Below are 22,158 nucleotides of genomic sequence, written 5' to 3' on the forward strand. Positions count from 1 at the left end.
GCAGTGGGTGTAGTCCAGCTGATGACGATTTCAGACAGAATTCCCAGACAACTGAAGAGGCAGGCATCAAGTGGTTAATGATAATAGACAAAATACAAGATTAATACCCCTGTCAAGTGCACAGTCTAAATGCACTTCAGGGGAGTGCATTACAGCACCTCATGTCACACTTTAGGCTATGCAGTGCTAAATGGGAAAGCAGAATGCACTCATAATAAAAAATGGTGGCAGAAAGTGAACCGAACGTTCGAAAAAGTAGGTGAGAAAAGCAAAACTGCAAAACTGCTTAAACAACGAAGTTTGACGTGGCAGAAATAATAAAACAAACTTTAACAACTTTGTAACAGGAAAAAAAAAAAAAGAAACAGAAGAAAAACTAAGACTAGCCAAGGCGAGCTCCTAGCCTGTCCAGAACTTCAACAACAAACAATATGACTGCGTGCAATGGAGTTCTCTCTGCTAGTATAACAAAAAAATCTTTTTTAAAAGAACAGTGCTACAGCGACTAAGATTGTGAGTGCCTTTTGATATACAGTCGAACCCGGTTATATCGAACTCACGGAATATCTCCTTGAAAATCCCATGTAAAAGTATAGGAAAGCCGCGTCATATATCGAACTCAATTTTACCGGTCGTTCGATATATCGAACTCCGCACCATGCACTGGAAAGCGTGCCTTCCCCAAAGACGATCGCATCAAACTTGGCCGTTTGCCGCGTGACGTTTTCAAGCCATGCGCGGAAGGAATGAGAAGGAACAGTTCGGCGACGGCTGGTCTGGGCAGCGCCGCGCCCATTCCCCAAAGGTGCGCGCATCTGCAGTTATCGTTTCCCGTGCGCCAACCCATGACGTTTGCAAGCCATGTGCGTGGGTGTGCCCATTCTTTTGCCTAGCTATCTCTCTCCTTCAGCACGTGCTACGCATGCGCCAAGCCAGCTCAGCCCGTTTTCAGACAGACGTCGGACGCTTTCTCCAGCGTGTGTTGCTAACCCTCTGCGCGCTTCGCACAGCTAACGTGGCTATGGCGCCTGCAGATGTTAAGAAGCGGTAGCTCTCTCTCTCTCTCTTTTTTTTTTTTTTGCAAAAGTCATTCTTTATCTATGTGCTGTACGCGCGACATAGCGTAAGATATGGCGGCTGCGGACGTTAAAAAGCGGCAGGTTTTCTTTTTTTTTTTCTTTTTTTTTTTTTTTGCGGGAGTCTTTTTTTTTTTTTTTCTTTATCGTTTATCCTTGCATGTATGAATCAGCGAAAGAACGCCGCCAGCTGCTGCGATCATGACGCCCGCCCCAAGCGCGGCGTGATAAATCGAACCAGGCTTGTGCAATCAAGCCATCAAGGGCACTCTGGCAAGTTCGTTCCCCGCCACCGCAGGAGTTATCAAAAGATAAAGGGGCCAGATGTTATCGCTGTGCAGCATATCTTGGCATGCTGCCAATGAGCTGTGGATGAGACGACCGAAACGGAGTGACGCAGTGACGCGCACCATCGACACAGAAACCTTGTTTTGAGCGGCGAGAGGGAAGCAGCTCCAACAAGTTTGAACATTTTCGCTCTGTCGCTGCCGCTTGTAGCTAAGGTCGCTCAGTCGCTTGCATGTGAGCGAGCTGGCCTTAACGCATTTTTATTTTTTTTTTCAAATTCTCGGGTTCAAAAGTGGAGGGTGGGTTCATTATGCGATTGGGTCGATTACGCGACAAATACAGTGTCGTTTTTTCGCATCGTAAGTGCCGTCACAAGGCGATTTCTGTATATCGAATTATCGATATATAGAACTATTTCGCGATCCCCTTCGAGTTCGATATATCCGGGTTCGACTGTATAATATTTCGTGCCTTGAGAATCGCTGTAGGTGAGGCTACACACTCAGCCAGCAAAGTGTGTTCCGTGGACACACACTGACCTGTGTGCTGCTGTAGAGCTCTTTACAAAATTGACACGCCTTATAAGTGCACTTTATTTTGCGTGCTTGACAGGGATGTATTACTTAAGGTAGAAGTGCAGTTTACCGAAACTGCAAATGTCTCAATGAAAGCAGGTTTGTTCTTTTTTGTGAGAGCTCATTTCTTCCCGATAGAAGTTCAGTTTAAACTACGACTTGGGAAGCGATACCTGCTTCTGTTGGCTGTCTTAATATCTTCCAGCCCTTTATATTGGTGGCTATCCCTTTCCTCATTTTCCCAAGCGTCTGGAGTTTCCACTAGGCATGTGTTTACCGAAACTGCAAATGTCTCAATGAAAATAGGTTTGCTCTTTTTTGTGAGAGCTTATTTCTTCCCCATAGAAGTTAAGTTCAAACTATGGCTTGGGAAGCGACAGCTGCTTCTTACTGTTGGCTGTCTGAACCTCTTCCAGCCCTTCATATTGGTGGCTACCCCTTTCCTCATTTTTCCAAGCGTCTGGAGTTTCCACTAGGCATGTGCGAATGTCAAATTTTTCATTTCAAAGTAGATAAGAGTAATTATTATTACCTGCAGATACAGTAAAAGCTTGTTAATCCACAACTCGTTAATTCAAAATTTTAGATAATTCGAACTAGTCGTCGTGGTCCGGTCCGCACTGCATAGAAGTCAATGTGCATTAACAGCTTGTTAATTCATTCAAAAATAGGCGCTGCCACCGATAATTCGAGCTGCGCGCCGCCAAGCGTCGTCGTCGTCGAAAACCACCGTTCGAAGCTTTCATGGTTGAATGACAGGGGGCAGAACCGTCGACAAGGTGGCATAGTTGGGAGACTGGGCAGGCTAGGCCTTTTTCCTTTGTGCAGCGAGCGACTTCGAGAGACGATTGGTGTTGAGAGCGCTAGTTTTGCATGCCACTTGCCTTGAGCTTGGTGTATGTGAGATGTGTTTGCGCGGAAAATACTACGCCAAAACGGTGAGAAAGTGGATATTATGCGTCAAGTGGTCCAAGGGAAGATCAGCAAAGTGGAAATAGCAAAAAAGCATGGTATCCCGCCAAGCATGTTGTTGATGTATGTACGCAATAGAAAGGCCACCGAGGATGCATACGAATCAGATTTATCCAACAACAGAAAAAGGCTACGATCAGCAAAGTACCCCGAGGTTGAAACCGCAATCGCATGCGTGAAGGAAATAAGAAGCAATATTATACCCCTGAGTGGCCCAATCATCATGGCGAAGGTGGCAAATTTCGCCCTGCACATCAATGTGCATGATTTTGTTGTCTCCGAAGGATGGTTCCACCGCTTTAGAGACTGACATAATCTTGTCTTCCGGGTGCTGTCCGGTGAAGCAAAAGAAGTGAACGTGGAGTCTTGTGCGACGTGGTGAAGCGGTGCCCTGCGGCAGTATTTGGACAGTTTCTTGGCAGAGGACATATTTAATGCCGTAGAACAGCTTTGTTCTACAAGCTTCAACCGGACAGAACTACAGTCGAACCCGGATATATCGAACTCGAAGGGAATCGCGAAATAGTTCGATATATCGATAATTCGATATACAAAAATCTGCTTGTGACGACACTTACGATGCCAAAAAACAATATCGCATGTGTCGCGTAATCAACCCACTCGCATAATGAACCCACCCTCCACTTTTGCACCCGAGAATTAAAAAAAAAAAAATGCGTTAAGACCAGCTCGCTCACATGCAAGCGATTGAGCGACCTCAGCGACGAGCGGCAGCGACAGAGCGAAAAATTTCAAACTTGTTGGAACTGCGTCCCTCTTGCCGCTCGAGCCACCGCGACAGCTCAATACAAGGTTTCTGTGTCGCTGCGGCAGAAATCGCGAGCGTTTTCGCTTGCATGTGGATGGCGCGCGTCACTCCGTTTCGGTCGTCGCATCCACAGCTCATTTCTTGGCAGCGTGCCAAGATGCTGCGCAGCGATAACGTCAGGGCGCTTTTATCTTTTTATAGCTCCTCCGGTGGCGGGGAGCGAACTTGGCAGTGCCCGTGATGGCTTGATTGCACAAGCCTGGTTCGATTTATCACGCCGCGCTTGGGGCGGGCGTCATGATCGAAGCACGCAGCAGCAGACTGCGTGCTTCCGTTGATTCATACATGCAAAGATAAACGGCTCCCGCCAAAAAAAAAAAAAAAAAAAATGCCCGCCGCTTCTTAACGTCCGCAGCCGCCATATCTTACGCCTACGTCGCGCGTACAGCACAACGATAAGAAAGGATGACTCTCGCAAAAAAAAAAAAAAAAAAAAAAAAGAAAAACAGAGAGAGCTGCCGCTTCTTCACATCCGCAGGCGCCATAGCCACGTCAGCCGCCGCGCGCAGAGGGTTAGCAACACACGCTGGAGAAAGCGTCCGACATCTGTCTGAAAACGGACTGAGCTGGCTTGGCGCACGCGTAGCGCGTGCTGAAGGAGAGAGATAGCTCGGCCAAAGAATGTGCACACCCACGCACATGACTTGCAAACGTCATGTGTTGGCGCGCAGGAAACGATAACTGCAGAAGCGCGCCTTTCGGGAATGGGCGCGGCGCTGTCCAGAACTGTCCCCTCTCATTCCTTCCGCGCGTGACTTGAAAACGTCACGCGGCAAACGGCCAAGGGTGATGCGATCGTCTTTGGGGAAGGCACACTTTCCAGTGCGTGGTGCGGAGTTCGATATATCGAACGACCGGTGAAATTGAGTTCGATATGTGACGCGGCTTTCCTATACTTTTACATGGGATTTTCAAGGGGATATTCCGTGAGTTCGATATAGCCAAAATTCGATATATCCGGGTTCGATATAACCGGGTTCGACTGTATAACATTCAGAGGGGACAGCTGTGCTGGCGGTAAGCGCAGCAAAGAGCGGATTACCGTTTTGGTCGCCGCGAATATGACTGGGACGGAGAAGGTTCCACTTTTTGTGATTGGGAAGTCACATAAGCCCCGGTGTTTCAAAAACATCCGAACACTGCCAACCGAATACGTCGCCAACAACAAGGCATGGATGACGGGCGAGTTGTTCAAAAAGTGGCTGCTGAAGTTTGACCAAGAGATGGAGCTAAGCAACCAACAGTTTTGCTCATCGTCGATAATTGCTCGGCACACAAGGTCGACGCCGAGCTATAAGTTACCAGATTGGTGTTTCTGCTCACACCCACAACTGCAACCCTGCAGCCGGATCAGGGCATCATTAGAAACATTGTTTCTACAGGCGCTATATGCTCGAGCGCATGATTTTGTGCACGGGCAACCAAAAAAGCCACAGCATCACATTGCTGTCAGCAATGCACATGTTGGTGTGTGCATGGGAGCAGGTAACGCCGTCTACGATTGCAAACTGCTTCCACCACTGTGGCTTTGTTGCTGCAATGGAGGAAAGGAAGTGGACTGCGATGCAGCAGTGTGCCATGCCCTATCTGATGAGGACATTATTGCTACAGTTGTTGGTGAGCGGTCTGTCCCAGAAGATGCGGAAGACGAGGACGACGAAGAGGCGCCCGTGCGACTGTCCGTGGCGGAAGCAGTGGAAGCACTGAATGTCGCGTGCCTTTTCTTCAGCTTTGAAGGAGAATAAGACTCCCTGCATCGCATTCGCGTCCTGGAAGATAGAGTGGCAACTGTTGCCCTCAGAGAAGAGAGGCAGAAGGTGATAACCGATTTTTTTGGCAAATAAATGTTTTTCGTGCCCTCCGCATTTCAAGCGTGTTCATTTTTGCTCACTTTCATTAATTCAAATTTTGGTTAGCAGTCCCGTGGAATTCAAATTAACGAGCTTTTACTGTACTAATAAAACTCTTGAGCAATTCAAATATTGGAAGAGATGGCTTAAATTGCAGGATCATAGCATTTCCATGAATTACAGTGACTAAAAGAAACATTGTGCACGGATACCAATCACACAAAATATAACTGTTCGGACGAAAACGTTATGACAGCTTGACTTAACGTCCCCATGACAAGTGAGCAGCTGAATGTTGACATGAAGTATTGTAAGCTGCCCAACATTTTCAACAAATGCAAATGCACACTTCAAAGAAAATATGCATGGCATTTTCTCTAGCGGCTAATGAGGACATGGCTAGCTTAATTAACTCTTGCACATTGGTTTCACTGCACTGCAATCACCTGCCCCAACAAACCACAAATATTACCAAGTTTCAACCAGGAATCGGCGTGGCAATTTCGGCAGCAGTTTTTTCTTCTCATGTAGCTTGTTAAAATTATGCTCACAAGTTTTTGGGCTTCTTTAATGGTTCACAATAACGATGGCCATATGTGACGGCATTACACTTGCTTTCACAAGAGAAACAGTCAGCTCTAATCTGAATAACTGCTAGAAAAACAGAAGTAAACAGTATATGCAGTGCTCATTTTGTGGATAGAATGCCATATATTATACATGTTAGAAGCGAGAAGATGTCATGCTGAAGTGAGGACACCATGGCCTGGGTGCTAATGGTACTGTAAAAATTCAAAACCTTTCTACGCATTTGCCAATTTTTTTTAATGGCACCCTTGATCATTCCCAGATTTTTTCCAGCACATAAAATTTCCCAGACAATTCCAGGTTTTCCAAGTCGCTGGACACCCTCAAGAATTATATACAACCAACCTTGAACATCTTTTATAAAGCCACTTGGGACAAAAATTACAACCTTCACTTAGCACTTGACATAATTTACACAATCAGAGAAAAGGGAACAATGCCCTGCTTACCACAGTGGGCACAAATGGAGGCTTCAGCTTCTTCACAAGAAGGTGCTCCCAGTTTATGTTCTGAAAGAAATTAAAAGGTAATAAAGAAAACCAAGCCAACTAAAAGCCACACACACACACACACACACACACACACACACAAATCTTCAGATTCAACCAACAGCAGGCTGCAATGCACAGTACAGGCTGTGCTCATACCGGCGGATTGACAAGTACTAACAAAGACAAGAGGGCTGCTTCATATAAGATGCACAACAGTTGTTTATTCTTCCCTGTTGCCACAAAGAGGAAATTACTCAGAAAAAGTACTGATAGCAGTTACCTACATCAGCACTAAATCTTTGGCCTGACATGAAATTCCAATCACAATCCCCAGGCTCACCTAAATCTACAGCAGTTTAACTAGACACTAATTTAATGGTGAAAGCTTAAATGCACGATTAAAGAAAAACAAGCAATATGCAAAAGCACAGACTTACTCTGAAAAAAGCTTGCTTCTTGACATCTTCAGCATCCTTCTCACTTGTGCCCAAGCGCCTTTCAGGGTTTTTCCGCAACAACTGTAAGCCAACCACATGATCACATTACTCAATTACAGAACAAGGGAAGTGGCAGCAGGCAAATTTAATACCTTCAGCCCTGAGGAGAGGGTTGATGTAGGTGGCTACTACCCAGCCTGAAAACTTTAGCCAGTGTGGACATGACGAAGACTGGCCCTGGCTAAGACTGTCAACGAGAGTTAGAACATGACGAGGCCCACTTCTGCAGGTATCCACTGCACCGAATGTGACCATTCAGCGCATGTGCACTGCCGGGTATCGGACCATGCTAGCGCATGCACACAGGTGGCACGGGGAGATAGATTATGGTAGTGATCATGCTGTGCTATCAACCTCTACTGGCATAAGGAAACATGGAAGGTGACGAAGTTCATGATTTTTAAGGCAGATTTTTCACGGAGAAGTGATCTTTGTTTAACCCTTTCCTGCTCACAACTATTCACTTCAAAAGTCTGCTTAAGAAGGTAAAAAACAATTTCCCACTTAAGAAGCCCTCCTGGCCATCCAGTGAGTAGGAGAAGAGCTAATCTCACAGTTTTGTTTTCCGTTTCATATTTTTCACCACGCGGTGGGATTTAAGATCCCCCCGAAGCAGGGTCATGTGACACACGAGAGTTGCTTACAACAGGGTGCTGCTGCCTCGCAGAAACAGTGTTTCTTCAGAGTCTCACGCATCGAAGGGCAAGTTTTTTGGTGTTTATAGTGTAGGACAGGCATTCGGCTCTGAAATGTTTAGCGCCTGACGCTCAAGAAAGACAATGATGACAATCGTACATGTGCAAAAACAAACGACTGCTACGACTGATCGCTGGACGTTCTGTGCATTGTTCGCGGCACAGTGCCGTGTGCAAGGTCCCCTTATTACAAGTTTCAGGAATTGTGGAAGTGGTAAGCAATGCTTGGCTGCGGAGCTCCAAGGTGAGGGGATCACTGTCACCTCCACCACTTGTAATAAGGGGACCTTGCACAGGGCACTATGCCGCAAACAATGCACGGAACGTTCAGCGATCAGTCGTAGCAGTCGTAGCGAGTTTTTGCACATGCACGAGCGTCGGAGCGAGCGTTGCACGGTTGTCTTCTTTCTTGAGCGTCAGGCACTTAACATTTCAGAGCCGAATGCCTGTCCTACAATAGGAACAGTGAGATAGAAGACAACTTTGGCTCGTGAGATTTTAGCACGGACAGTGAAACAGCAGCAAATCGGTCTGGAACGTCAACAGGCACGCTCCAATAAGTTTCACTTTCTTTTCTGAATCGTTTCGCACTTGCCCTGCGCTGATCTAAAGGTGTCCTGTGTGTTCTAATGGTAACAGTTTTTATCTGTAGGGTGTCAACACTTTTCAGGAGCCATCACTTGCCGATGGCCGCGCAGAGAGTCATGCCTTGTGCTACACAACCACTGGGTGTCGACCTCGGCATTGCTTTGCCCGCTGACGCGATTTCATTGCAAGTCGAATTTCTCCCTGAACCATTAGACAGAGAGAAAAGTACTACAGTCGAACCCGGATATTTCGAATTTTGGTTATATTGAACTCGTGGAATATCCCCTTGAAAATCCCATGTAAAAGTATAGGAAAGCTGTGTCGTATATCGAATTCAATTCCACCGGTCGTTCGATATATCGAACTCCGCACCACACATTGGATGTGCGCCTCCCCCAAAGACGATCGCATCACCTCGGCCGTTTGCGGCAAGACGTTTTCAAGCCACGCGAGGAGGAAATGAAAGCACACAGCTCGGCGACGGCTGGTCTAGGGCAGCGCCGCGCCCTTCCCCCAAAGGCGAGTGCATCTGCGGTGATCGCTGCCGCGCTATAGCACATGACGTTTGCAAGTCGTGTGTGTGAAGGAACGAGAGGGAACCAATGCAGCTGTGGTGTTCGGGAGGGGAAAAACGAGATAGAGTGAAGTGCAAGGGTGTACCCACTCTTCTGCTGAGCTTTCTCTCTCCCCTTCCTCTCTCTTTCCTAGTCTCGTTCGCAGCAGCACCCACTACGCATGCGCGGACAAGCCAGCTCAGCCCGTTGCAGATGCTTCTCCAGTGTGTGTTGTGAATTCTCTGCGCGCGGCGGCCTGCGTGCAATGAGAGTCTCGTGTTGTCGCGATGAACGCGTGTAAGCTACGGCGGCCGCGGACGCTAAAAAATGGCAGATCGTTTTTTTTTTTTTTTCTAGAGTCGTCTATTCTTGCCGTCGGGCTGAATGTATGCTATGGCGGCTGCGGAGGTTAAGAAGCGGCAATTTGTTTTTTTTTTCCTTTTGCGAGAGTTGTTCGAAGTGCGGCGCAGCGTAAGCTATGGTGGCTACGGACGTTAAGAGGCGGCAGATTCTTTGTTTTTCTTTTTTTTTTTTTTGCGAGAGTCGTTCATTTTTGCATTTATGAATCAACAAAAGCACGCGGTCGGCTGTGGTCATGCCACCGGCTTTTAGCATTGTTCGCTCCAAACAGCATTTGCAGCTATCGCGCTAGCCAATGATTTTGTAGCAGTGGACTACGACCGCCCCACCCCAAGCGCGGCACGATAAATCGAACTAGGCTTGTGCAATCAAGCCATCACGCGGGCACTCTGCAAAAGTTCGCTCCCTGCCACCGTAGGATCTATGAAAAGTGTAGTTAAAAGGTAAACACGTGGCGTTATCGCTGCGCATCTTCGCACGCTGCCAATAAATGAGCTGTGGATGCGACGGTCGAAACGAAGGAACGCGCGCGTGAATGAATGCTCGGTTCTTTTATTTTCGGGGGCAAAAATGGGGAGTGGGTTCATCATGCGAATGGGTTGACTACGCGACAAATACCGTATCATTTTTCACAATCACAAGTGGCGTCTCAAACAGGTTTCTGTATACCGAATTATCGATATATCGAACTATTTCGAGATTCCCTTCGAGTTCAATATATCCGAGTTCTACTGTATTAGAGAATTTCTTCCTCGAAAATTTATTACACACTAGAGTATCAAGCATGCTCAAGTAACTGCAAAAAACGATGCACCACTATTCCTGGGTCCCACTAAGTACAAAAAATTAGTTGGCGATCTAACAAGTCACAATGCCAGTGCTGAAGCCATAAAGCTAGCAATTAATTTTCAGTTGCATCTTGCTTGAGAATTCTTTACCTATTTTTTGAAGTATGCTTCTACAACATCCACTGACACAGTACACAGATGTCTGCCCATTAACCCAGTTCATGCTGATTGTATCCACCTGGCTTTCATAGCACTAATAAAATAAAGAGTGTTAAGGGGGGGGGTTACTTTTGAACACCAACTTTTTTGTTTCTTGAGATAATTCAATGAAATTTTCAGGGTAGACTCATGGCACAGCTATTTGAATAATTGCAAAGTTTCATGGAGCTGCGCACATTGGTACTCATGTTACAAAAGTATATCATAATGGTTCACATTGGTTCCTTGTACCATGCCTGGAGAACTTGCAAAATGTGCTGGCACTATGAATTCATTATGAAGGTTCCTGAATTTATTCAGGAACAGAATAAAAAAAACCTGGAGGGAATCCGACTAGCGGTTCGAGAGATACTGCTGGAATAAGCAGCCACACCAGGAAAAAAATTCATTCTGAGAAAACAGCCCTTGAAGTTTAAAACACCATTTTCGGGTTTAAAATGCCCCCGCAGAGTAGTTGGCAGTGTCTTTGGGGATTTCCTTCCCTTGCCGCCTCTCAGTCTTTGTTTTATCTCTCTTCTCGGCCTTTCCCATGGGCGCAGGGCATCTTTTTCAGCAGCTCGCTATAAGGCTAGGTGGCCAGGTGTGAGCCCCACGGACTGAGAAATTTCTTTGGTTGCCAGCATTAAACCTTATTACTGCATCATGCAGTGCTGTCTTCACAGCAATCAGTGAGGCATGTTGTTTCTTAGGCATCAGTGACCACAGAACAGAATGAAAAGATTCTGAAGCATTTTATGTCTTTGCCCCCTGGCACCGCTGAAGAAGAGAAGGCTCTGAGAGGCGCTGATAAACAGGAAGCAGAGCCTCGGCGACATAGCCTGGCAGGTTGTGCCTGTGCCTTGGTTGTGGCAAGCCACTTGCCTCAGCAGCGTTGTGACGGCACCATGAGTCGGCACCCTCTGGGCAGAGGTCATGGTGAGGCTCCACATCGGTTGATGTGATGTGGTGGTAGGAAGCCATCACTGCATGCTGCATTGCAGCCACATCATTGGAATTATTTCTCAAGGCCCAGCTATAATAGTCAGTCAGCTTGCCGATGAGAGCTTTTGACAGCCTGCCTTTCCCTCCCAACGACATTTCACTCCTTTGCACTAGATTGCGCAGTGCACTTCCCAACCGTTTTTGCACATGATTGAGGCATTCCTCCTTCAAAACAGGGACTAGCCCATAACAGGCAGAGTAGGTGGTACTGTCTCCATCGGACACCAGCGTAGTGTAACGAAGGTTATGCTTCGCGAGTGAATGCGTGAAAAGGATCAGGGCTGCCTCAACCTCCATCCTCCCAGACTTGGCATCTGTGTTTTTTTGGCAGATGTGCTGCTTACGCCACCTTGAGTACTCGGTGTCTTCAGGTTTGGGTCCTGTCTGACACCCAAGGCATTGGTTCGACAGGACAACAGCATCCAAGATCAGGTCTGTGTGGTACTCAATCACTGCCCCAACTCCAATGTGGGACGTGTGCCTACGCTTATGCCAGGTGCCATCGTAGACTACAGCAACGTCTCTAGTAAATCCTGGGTCCATTTCCTTGTAGGTCTTCTTCACAGCAGCTACAGATTCAGAATAGAAGTCCTCTATGCACTGAATCTCTAGGTCCCTGAATGTTTTCTTCAGATGCCCCTGATAAGTTTTGTGATGAAGTCCTCTGTGGGACACATTCATTGCAGCCCAAAAGTCGTTGACAGCTGTCTGCCCTTTTCCAATTTGATTCATAGCCATAATGGCCTGGATAGTGACGTCGCAAGCATTTCCTTCATTCTGGCGCGGCGAACTCCATGAACTTGCAACAATCCCACAATGTGGGCATGTCAGTTCAAGCTTTGTAGCTAGCCCAAGCTGGGTGTCTAGTCAAACAGACAGTCCAGTTGCAAGGCAACGCTGGCACAAAGTGCTGGCAAGGAAATTGCCAAGCACACACACTTGCACACAGCAAAATACCTCGTCTTCTGCAGTAGCAGTGGCAGGTGTGGGATCGGGCGATATCGCTTGAAATTTTCTTAGTGTCACGGCCGTGATGCCGAGTCTGTCTTTCACAGCAGCACGTTGTGCCTCCGCTGCCTCGACTTCTTCGGGAGTCAGAAAGTGCGTTTTCGCGCGTACGGTGGAAGACGCGCTATCACTCACGGCGACAGACGCGATGTGGGACACCGGGATCGCAGAGTTTGATGTGGTCGGAACAGCAGCCACACTTGAAACGCCGTCTCCTTGCGTTGATGATGTGGAAGATACGCCGCTGGAAGTGGCAACACAGTCTTCTTGTAGCGGTGTACCAAAGGTAGCACTGCTTGAAGTGTCCCGTGACCGTTGACAACACGCTTCGCCAACTTTGCTATGCGGACGGCATTCATAGCACGACGCCGTGTACCGAACGCATGCAGTGTCTAACTTCGTAGGGCGCACCATGACTGACCGTGCGACGATCCACGAGGTGCACAAAACAGTTCCAAACACGCCACGAGAATCCGTAACACAGGATGATGAGGGCAGTCTCAAAAATGGCAAAACGCGAAGCGATTCAAGCGAACGCACGAAGAACGCTAGCACAGCAGGCAGCCGGAGCAGACGACGCGGCAGGAAGGAACCAACGCGTCAGCGTGAGCAACAGCCAATAGCAGGCGCACGATCCCTGTTCTCAAGGAGCGCACACTTCGTCCAATCACGGCCCAGATCTGAGACGCGGGAAACTCAACAGCACCTGCGGGGCCCCCAATCACAAGCGAGCCATGCCTCTACCACGCGCGGACGCCGGAGGCGAAGGCAGAAAGGGCAAGCATTCACAAGCAAAACAAGACCAAGATGGCGCCGCTTGGTTCAGCGGCATGGGAATGACGTGCACGCGAAGTTTGGGTACTTTTGCCGTTCGCTCGCGGCTCAGGGGCTGCCGCGCCCAGTTGTATATTTAATTTGAAGTACTTCCACGATGAATTAGGCGTTCATAACTACAGAAAAGGTAGTTTATAACACATATACAGTCAAACCTCGATATAACGAACACGCATAAAACGAATTATTGAATGTATCGAACTGATCCAAAGTATTTTTGTCAAACACATGTATTTTTAACTTCTTATAGCGAACGCGGTTCGGTATAAAACGGATATAACGAACTTCGGGACGCCAAGCACTACCTCACTTTAAGAGCAGGAGGCAGGCTTCGTTGCACTACAGGTGTGTTATGCGGCGCAGCAAACGTTCCGGACTACCTCGCAGGCGCTGACAGTGCCACAGATGCCACGTCAGCATTAAGAGTAGACAGCCGAAGAAATCGTTCACATCTCACAATCACTGACAGCGCCGCTTCAGCAGCGGCACGATCAAATGTTGTTGCTTTTGCCTTTTTGCGTTTTAGTGTTAGCAGCAGCGTGGTGGCTGTCATAGGTCGTAGTGTTCTGTGGAGGTTGCATCGGTGGTTGTGTCGAGTGTGGTGCGCGTAGTGCTGTGATGGCGGTGAACGTGAAATAAAGAGCAGCACTGACGTGCTTGAGATAGTTCAGCGTGTGGAGAACGGCGAAAAGAAGTGCGTTCTTGAGGACTTGTTTGGCATCCCAAGGAGCACTTTGAGTACCATTCTCAAGAACAAAGTTTTCATCAAGGCACAAGCACAAGAGACCACACGGACAAGTGCACAGCGTCTTCGGCCCCTTGAGTTCGGCGACGTGGAGAAGGCGCTCTACAAATGGTGTTTGGACGTCAGAGCTCGAAACATACCGGTGTTGGGACCGATGCTTCAACAAAAAGCGAAAGACTTTGCCTGTATCCTCGATGCCGAAAACTTCGTCACCAGCTCCAGATGGCTGCAAAGGTTCAAGGCACGCTACGGCATCGTAGGCAAAACGATCTCTGGCGAAAGCGAGACGGTTAACTGCGAGAGCATCAAAAAGTGGTTGGAAGAGGAGTGGCCGCAAATACATGCAAAATATCAGCCCAAGGACATCTTCAATGCGGATGAAACGGGCCTACTTTGGCAGATGTTACCCAGGCATACCCTTGACGCATGTGGAGAGCCGTGCCATGGCGGGAAGCAAGGAAAGGCCCGGATCACTGTTTTGCTTGCCGCCAACATGGACGGCACTGTGAAGCTGCGACCCTTCGTCATCAGGAGATTTAAAACCCTGAGATGCATGAAAGGGGGCCGCATACTCCCAGTAGAGTATGCTTCCAACAAGAAATGTTGGATGACACGTGAAGTTTTCGTGAAGTGGCTGCATGCTTGGGACTGTGAGCTTGTGCGCGAGGGTCGCAAAGTGTGTGTCCTCGTTGACAACTGTATGGCACACAACACAGATGTCGCACTCAATAACATTGAAGTTCGCTTTCTCCCGCCTAACACTACAGCCAAGCTGCAGCCTTTAGATCAAGGCGGCATCAGGGCATTCAAGGCAATTTACAAGAGGAGGCTGATGGACACTCTTCTCGTGAAGCTTCATAAGATTGGACTTGCTGGAAGCAATCCAGATGCTTAAAGTGGCATGGGACAACGCGAAAGGCGAAACAATTGCCAACTGCTTTCGGCACGCTGATTTTGTTCCAGCAGAGGCCCGTGCAGCAAGTGACGATGTTGACAACGCCGACGAAGGAGAAGCAAAGCTCAGCGAGCTCGATGAGGCCTGGAACGATTTTTCCCATCATGTTGGTGACATGCCCGCAACAATGACTGTAGAAGACTTTGTAGGTGGCGACAACATCGCACCAACCACGGCTGTACTGACGGATGTCGAAACCGCTGCGGCAGTCTCTAGGAAACATCCCGACGAAGCTCAAGCTGACCCTGGAGACGATGAGAACATTCCTACTTAACAAGAAGAGCTTGCTGCATTGAATTTACTGCGCCGCCACTGCAGTGCTATTGAGGGTAGTGGGTTTGCCCTTGTTGAATGTTTGCAAACTGTAGAATACGGCATGATACGGAACGCAATCAACGCAAAAAAGCAGGCCGTGATAACAGAGTTCTTTGCGCCTAAATAAATGGACGTGACCCAAGTAAGCACCCGAGTTGCTGTGCCTTCTCAGATTGAATTTTGCTGCTACGGAATTTTCTACGAAATTTTATATTACGAATTATGGATATAGTGAACTATTTTCCGATTTTTTAACTGTTCGTTATAACGAGGTTTGACTGTAGTTGAGATATGTACTTTTTGAAAAATTGACTTTTTAGCGATTTTTCGACTTTCGAAGCCTGCGTCCCCCCTTAAGATCCCCACCAACGAATTTCTGAGGGTCAACAGCTTGCAGGCATGTCAAGCGCATTCTATGGCAAGTGACACTGCCATTCAACTCTCTGCAAATGACACTACCAATGATTGGTTTGGTTTGGTTGGGTTTAAAGCCCCAATGCGACTCAGGCTATCATATCAGAGACGCCGTAGTGAAGGGCTCCGGAAATTTAGACCACCTGGGGCTCTTTAACGCGTAACGAAATTGTGACACTACCAATGAATAATGCTCATATAAAGCTAAATCTGACAATCGAAGATAATATAAATGCAAAATGGCAAGGGATGGTATGGTATGATTATGGTTGGTACGGTATATGGAGTTCATATACCATACAAAGTTTGAGTGACACCAGCTATAAGGGATGCCATAGTGGAAAGGTCCTGTAACTATAACAACCTGGGTTACATTGCATGGCAAAGTGAAATCTCGTTACTATGAACACCACATTAACAAATGTTTTAAGAATCCCCAGCAGATTTGCTATGTTTTCAATGTAAAACTAATTCAGAATTACGAATTTCAAAATAGCATATATTTCAGAATAACGAACGTATTTTATTTCTTTTATAATTTTGGAACATCAGTAAAGTTGACTCCCGTTAATACGAAGTTCACGGGGACCGCAAAAAAACTTCGAATTAAACGAACTTCTAATTAACAATAAAACACAAAAACAGCGTCTTTATTAGTAATGAAATCAAGATTTTCTCTTAAGAAAAATAGTTGGTTATCTTGCCTTGCTCCTTCTTGGCGAATCGCGCTGCTGAAAGCAAGTTCTGCAGGCTGTAGACGTGGCGGAACGCTTCTTCCGCGTTACCTTCAGCGGCAAAAAAGTACTCCACGAGAGCAAGGCCCGCAGTTACATCGGCAGCCTTTGGTTGCGGCTCGTCTTCAACGTTGTCGTCGTCGCTGTCCTAGGTCGACTCCTGAGGCCAAATAATCTCTACAATCTCGCTATCCGTCAGCACACCGCACGTTTCGACCGCCTTGTCTACGGCGACATACTCTTCAAAGTTGACGTCCCCAAGAGCATCACCAAAATCAGTGCCGTCAAGCTCTCTTGTTGACGCTTCCTCCGAAGAAATTGCAGAGGTTGCAATTGCAAAGTTGCCACAAAACCGCAAGCCCCGAAGCAGTTTGCGATCGTGTCTTGCTTTACATGATCCCATGCTCGCGCTATCATATGCATGGCACTGAGCAGGCTCACCTCGTATTTTGTGGAGTTGTCCATACACAAAACCATCCGCTCGAGGAGGTGCCGCCTGTACAGGACCTTAACATTCTTTATGATGCCTTGGTCCATTGGCTGCAAAACAGATGTTGTGTTTGCAGGCAAAAAGGCAAGGCGTATAGCACTCAAGGGTGGCACATTCACGAGAGCACTGCAGTGGTCCACAAGAAACAACACCTTGCAGTTCGAGGCAGCAAACTTGCGGTCCAATTTGGTTATCCACCTCTTGAAGATTTCGGCCGTCATCCACGCTTTCTTGTTTGACTCATAGTCCACAGGCAGCGTCTTTATGCCTTTAAAGCACCTCGGTTTGGCGGATTTCCCGATAACGAGTAGGTGGCATTGTTCCGCCTACACCCTTTCCTTGCTGCGTTTGCCCCCAGCACAGTCGTCATCCTTGAAAGTCAGGGTCTTCTCTGGTAACAGCCGATAGAAGAGTGCAGTCTCATCTGCGTTGAAGATGTTTTCTGGCTTGTATTCGCTTAGGTATTCTCGCAGCTTTCCGTCCTGCGAATGTTTCCTGGTTAACGGACGCTTTTTCACCACACACGCTTTTAAAAACCAGGTCATGGCGATCTTTAAAGCGCATCAGCCATCCATCAGACGAAACGAAGTCATCGATCCCCAACATTTCTGCAAGCATTCGAGCTTTCATCGCAACGATATCTCCACTGAGCGGAAGTTTGTTGCTCTGGGCCTCCCTAATCCAAACTAGCAGAGCCTTCTCCAACTCTAGGTAAGCGCCTGCACACATTCGCTTCCGCGACGTCTTGAACTTGTCGTTCTCAAATGCATCCATTATTGTGCGCTTGTTCTTTATAAGTTGGAGAGCGTGTTCGGCTTGATACCGTACTTCCGCGCAATGTCTTTTTTGGCGGCACTTCCCTTGTCCACTTCCTTCAAAACCTCGACTTTCGTCGCCAGGTCGAGCGTGCGATAAGAGCCACGGTTCGCCATGGCTATCAACAGCACGACTACAATTCCGAAGCGCAGAATCACCCGCGGCACAAACTAGCCAACACTCTACTCGCACAATGCAACAAGGGCGCTGGACCAACACAGGCCTCGACAAAGTCGACATTCGCTGCAAGCCTAATCTCGCATAATCTCGTCACTGCCAGTATGCAGCGCTGCGTGCACCTATGGCATCCGCTTGGCCTCCGCGATCAGCTCCAGCAACACTCCGGCAGCGCGAGGCAGCCGCTTGGCCTCCTGCCGAAGCCGATCTTGGAGGCCGCGGCAGCCGTAGCACTGAATAATTGCGCCGCTCCAAGAAGGGCGGCGCTGCGGACGGCTGCGGTGTCGATGACACCAACGCGGAGCACGGAGCTGTTGTGGAACTTAAAAATTGCACATTCTACCAAAAAATGACGGTTGAATCGAGGATCCAGACTGAAAATTAACTTCCAATTAAACAATAATATTGGCTGAGGACTTCGAATTATCGAGCGATTTCTTCCATAGGATTACATGAAAAACTGACGGGACCAGCACTTCACTTCTAATTAACCGAAAATTCCAATTAAGTGGCTTCGAATTATCGAGAGTCGACTGTATTACCAAATTCAGCTAAAATTAACAGCGCCGCAGCTTGCAACTCTCGCGTGAAACGAAACAGAAACCGCCGATTTTGTGTGCATGGTCTATGGGCTGTAGCTATCATCATCAGGACATCTAGGACCAGCTCCTAGCGCCACCATGAAGCTACGGTTTATTACGCAGTAGCCAGCAGGCCTAGCTGCCAGCATTTTTTTCTTCCTGTGTTGTGTGCCATACGCGGCTCGGTCGTTCGCGCGTTCGCGCGTGCGGGACGGTATTTTTATTTTTTGCCGCAGATTATCTTATTGCGAAGTTTGTGCAAGATTGGCGATGATATCAGCCAGCGAAGTGCCAAGAATATATGAACGCAGCTGCTTTCACTGCAAGAAATCGACACAGGGAAAAAGCGATTCGGCCTCTACAGACAGCATTGCCCCATCGACTGCCGCGATCATTATGAAAGACCGAGACAAGATTTTCAAAGTTCAGGGAGCATTATAGATAAGGTCATAAAGAATTTGATGTTTTTTTTTTTTTTGCACATGGACAAAGTCCGCACTTTTATCGCGCGGTGCAATCACGCACGCAATGAGGTATTCCGGAAAGTGGAAGGTGTATGTGCTGTAGTGGTGTAATGTAGTGCGCAGTCGTGTTTGCTGCACGCAGCAGAAGAAAATAATTTCTCCAAATAAATCAGCTTTGGAGTTAGTGCAACATTTTCACGGTTTTGCTCATCTACACACGTGCCTACTGCCAAGGTACGTCATTTTCACACTTAGGTTTGACCACTGGCTTATAATTGCAGATTTTTCATCACAACGATATTTCAAAACAACGAATGAGTTTTTGCGGTCCTGCGGGATTCGTTATATCAAGATTTGACTGTACATGGGCACCTTACTTTTTTGCCTGCATAGAAATGCAGCCACCGCAACTGGGCTCAGCAGTCAGGTGCTCTAACCACTGCGCTATCACGGCGGCACAAATGCAACCCATATAACTTGCCAGATAATACAATTAAGCTTTCAGATGAACCATTAAATAAATCTTGCTCACCCTTCGCATGATGGCAACAGCTTCTATAGAAAGGAAGCGTGGATAGCGAACCTCGTCGTGCACAATGCTGTCGAACACTTCTTCTTCATCATCACCAGGAAAAGGACTCTGGAGAAGATAAGTGCGCATTAGACACCAAGCGTCAGCTGCGCAGCCCATTATGAAAAGTATAAAAAATGTTTGAAATAGATGCACAAGCAAGTGCTAACAAATGCATCAGGTGCAGGTTAACTAAGACGAGCACACAATTAAACTCGATCATCTTTTATAGCAGTGTACTTTTCTGCATCACATGTCGACAGCAGCACTTTTCAGGCCTTATACCTTACAGTGTAAGAAGCGTACAAGCTGGCAGCCATGCAAGAGGTTGAGACTCACCTCGCCCACAAGCATTTCAAAGACCAGAACACCCAGGCCCCACCAGTCGACAGCTCGAGTGTACGAGGTTTCCGTCAGGACCTCAGGGGCCAAAAACTCAGGTGTGCCACAGAAGGTGCCTGTCCTATCTCCATAGCCCATTCCTTCTTTGCACAAGCCAAAGTCTGCAAGTTTCACATAGCCCTCAGCATCCAGCAGCAGGTTGTCGAGTTTGAGATCCCTGTAAGAAAAGGAAACAAAACTATGCATAAGCTGCGGCCTCAGACATGTGGCTAAGCGCAAATTCAGTTGTCATTAAAGTCAACCACAATAATAAGCAGTTTACAATCCAAAATGACAAGATCAAATCTTAAAAACCACAATTCAAACATGAGGGTAGCAGACAATATGAAAAGCCTTCATAAGAGCTCTCGTAAAATGAACACTGCAGGGGAGAATCTAAACATGTGCCCTGGAGCAGCCACAAAAGCAGCTGAAAGCTCCTTTTCTGGAGCGCTTCGTATACTAACAATACTAAGACGATCGCTGTAACTTGCCGCAATTCATGATACAGTAAGGTTATCAATTCAAACTTAACAAAACAGGATTAAAACAAAGTGAATTTTACAAAATTTGAATTATCGAATGGACCCACAAAAACTGTCAAGAAGCACTTGATTATGGTAAATTTATTTGCGAAATGACTGGGCAAGGGCATCTGCTTTTTAAATGAGAACAACACAGCAATGACAATTTTACACATTTCTATCGCTGTTTTATCCTGTGGGCTCTGTCGGAAGTGTCAAAGTAGAACAGTTCAAATGGTAAGGGCCTCCTTGGCATCCTTCAAGGTGTGATGCAGTAGCGCCGGTGACCATCCACAAACTGCCTGCGTTTGCAAGCGAGGCTTTGTCGCATGATGCATGATGCACGGAACAGCACATGACAAACACACGTTTCTGGAGCAGTGGAAGATCGGGGTGAACTGAAGAATAAAAAATGCACACTGCTGCCAATGAGGGTTTGAAATGCCCCGCCCCAACTAGTTAGCTGCGTGATGCATGGCTGATAGTTGCTGCTGGCTGGTGCTTGTAAAGTTTATGAAGCTCATGAAAGCTAAAGAAGTAGAAAGATGAAACTGAAGCTAACTAGACAGCCTGTTATCAGAGACAAAGCCATCCGTTTTTCATCACGCCAGCCAATGCGTGCACATCGGAGGTGCAAGGAATACCCCGTAGCTTGCAGTTCAGGTTCGACGAGTGCTATTTTGATGACTGCTTACTGTGCCAATTGGACCTGGACGCAGCCTTTGGCGTGAGACCCGTAGTGTCCGCCCAATGCTATAGCCTTGCGTGGGTGCTGACTAGGACCCAACCGACGGTGGACTTTTCTGTACTTCCGAGTGAGAGCAAATTAATGAGCTGTTAGTTGCCAGTCCCAAAGATACTGCGGAACAAAGAGCAGGCAGCTGCCACCACAGCCAACTCCCCACACCCTCTGACCACTTATCTGCCAATAGTGCAAATTTGATTTTAACCTTTCTTCCATTGTTACGGGCGGTTTTACCATCTCTCCCCATTTTGGTGGCAACGCAGCCTTATGACAATACCGACTTAATGCCGAGGTGATTCATCGGCCATATGCCGGACGCCAGGCCACCCCGGTGCAGTGACATGATGCTGATGCATCAGCGACGGTGCCTGCCGCTCAACCAATGCAGCAGTTGGCCGACGCCGTGCATCGAGGTGCTGTTGATAGTATGTCACGGCATTGTGTTGTGACGTCACTAGTATTCACTGACATCATTCCCAGCTAAATACGCCACTGATTACCGCACTAGTGATGTGTCTCGATCATGATAGAGACAGCATTTGACAATGCTTTGGAGGTGAACAAGAATAAATTCTAAGCGTTTGTTGTGTCCAATACTTGACTGTAGGTGACCTCAAATACAGGGGAAGACCAAAAAATGCCTTTTACAGCCGCAAATTTTGTTTTCTCAATACCTTTAAGAAAATCCAAGCCATCCTGCCACCAACCACTATTGGGCGTATGCATAGGCCAATCACATTGTTTTGGATGCCGCTTTGCGCATCACTGGTCTTTTAGCTGTACAGTCGCCGACCGTTTTTTCGGACTTGAAGGGACCCGAAAAATGGTCCGAATAATCGAACAGTCCGAAAAATCCGTGAAGCACAAAAAATCACTTTATTCAGAGGAAATCTGCTTAAAAAAGTCGCCGATTTTACCTTGCGGCAAATTTCTTTTGCTGGCGACGATTTGCGCTTGTACTTGTGCCAAAGTTGTCGTTTCGCTGTACACGCTAGACAGCAAGTTCACAGCGTTCGTAATTTGTGCAAGCGATGGCTGTGGTAGGCCGCCCGA

The 22,158-nt window shown here is 47.4% G+C and overlaps 1 protein-coding gene and 1 pseudogene across 2 annotated transcripts in view; both read right to left on the reverse strand.

Moving 5' to 3' along the window:
- Pkn (serine/threonine-protein kinase N) overlaps positions 1-22,158 on the reverse strand; it is a 149,557-nt gene that overhangs the window by 5,774 nt on the left and 121,625 nt on the right. For both annotated transcript variants that reach the window (XM_084589337.1, XM_084589338.1), the window contains exons 17-20: positions 19,795-20,014; positions 19,417-19,524; positions 7,107-7,187; positions 6,628-6,687 (exon numbers count right to left, since the gene is read on the reverse strand). In XM_084589337.1, the coding sequence (XP_084445463.1) occupies positions 6,628-6,687; positions 7,107-7,187; positions 19,417-19,524; positions 19,795-20,014 (469 nt within the window). The remainder of the gene's footprint in view (positions 1-6,627; positions 6,688-7,106; positions 7,188-19,416; positions 19,525-19,794; positions 20,015-22,158) is intronic.
- LOC146204639 (uncharacterized) lies at positions 10,803-12,536 on the reverse strand (annotated as a pseudogene).

The sequence above is a fragment of the Amblyomma maculatum genome, chromosome 1, assembly GCF_055883805.1.
Source record: "Amblyomma maculatum isolate TAMU_Amacu chromosome 1, ASM5588380v1, whole genome shotgun sequence".
Classification (NCBI taxonomy): domain Eukaryota; kingdom Metazoa; phylum Arthropoda; class Arachnida; order Ixodida; family Ixodidae; genus Amblyomma; species Amblyomma maculatum.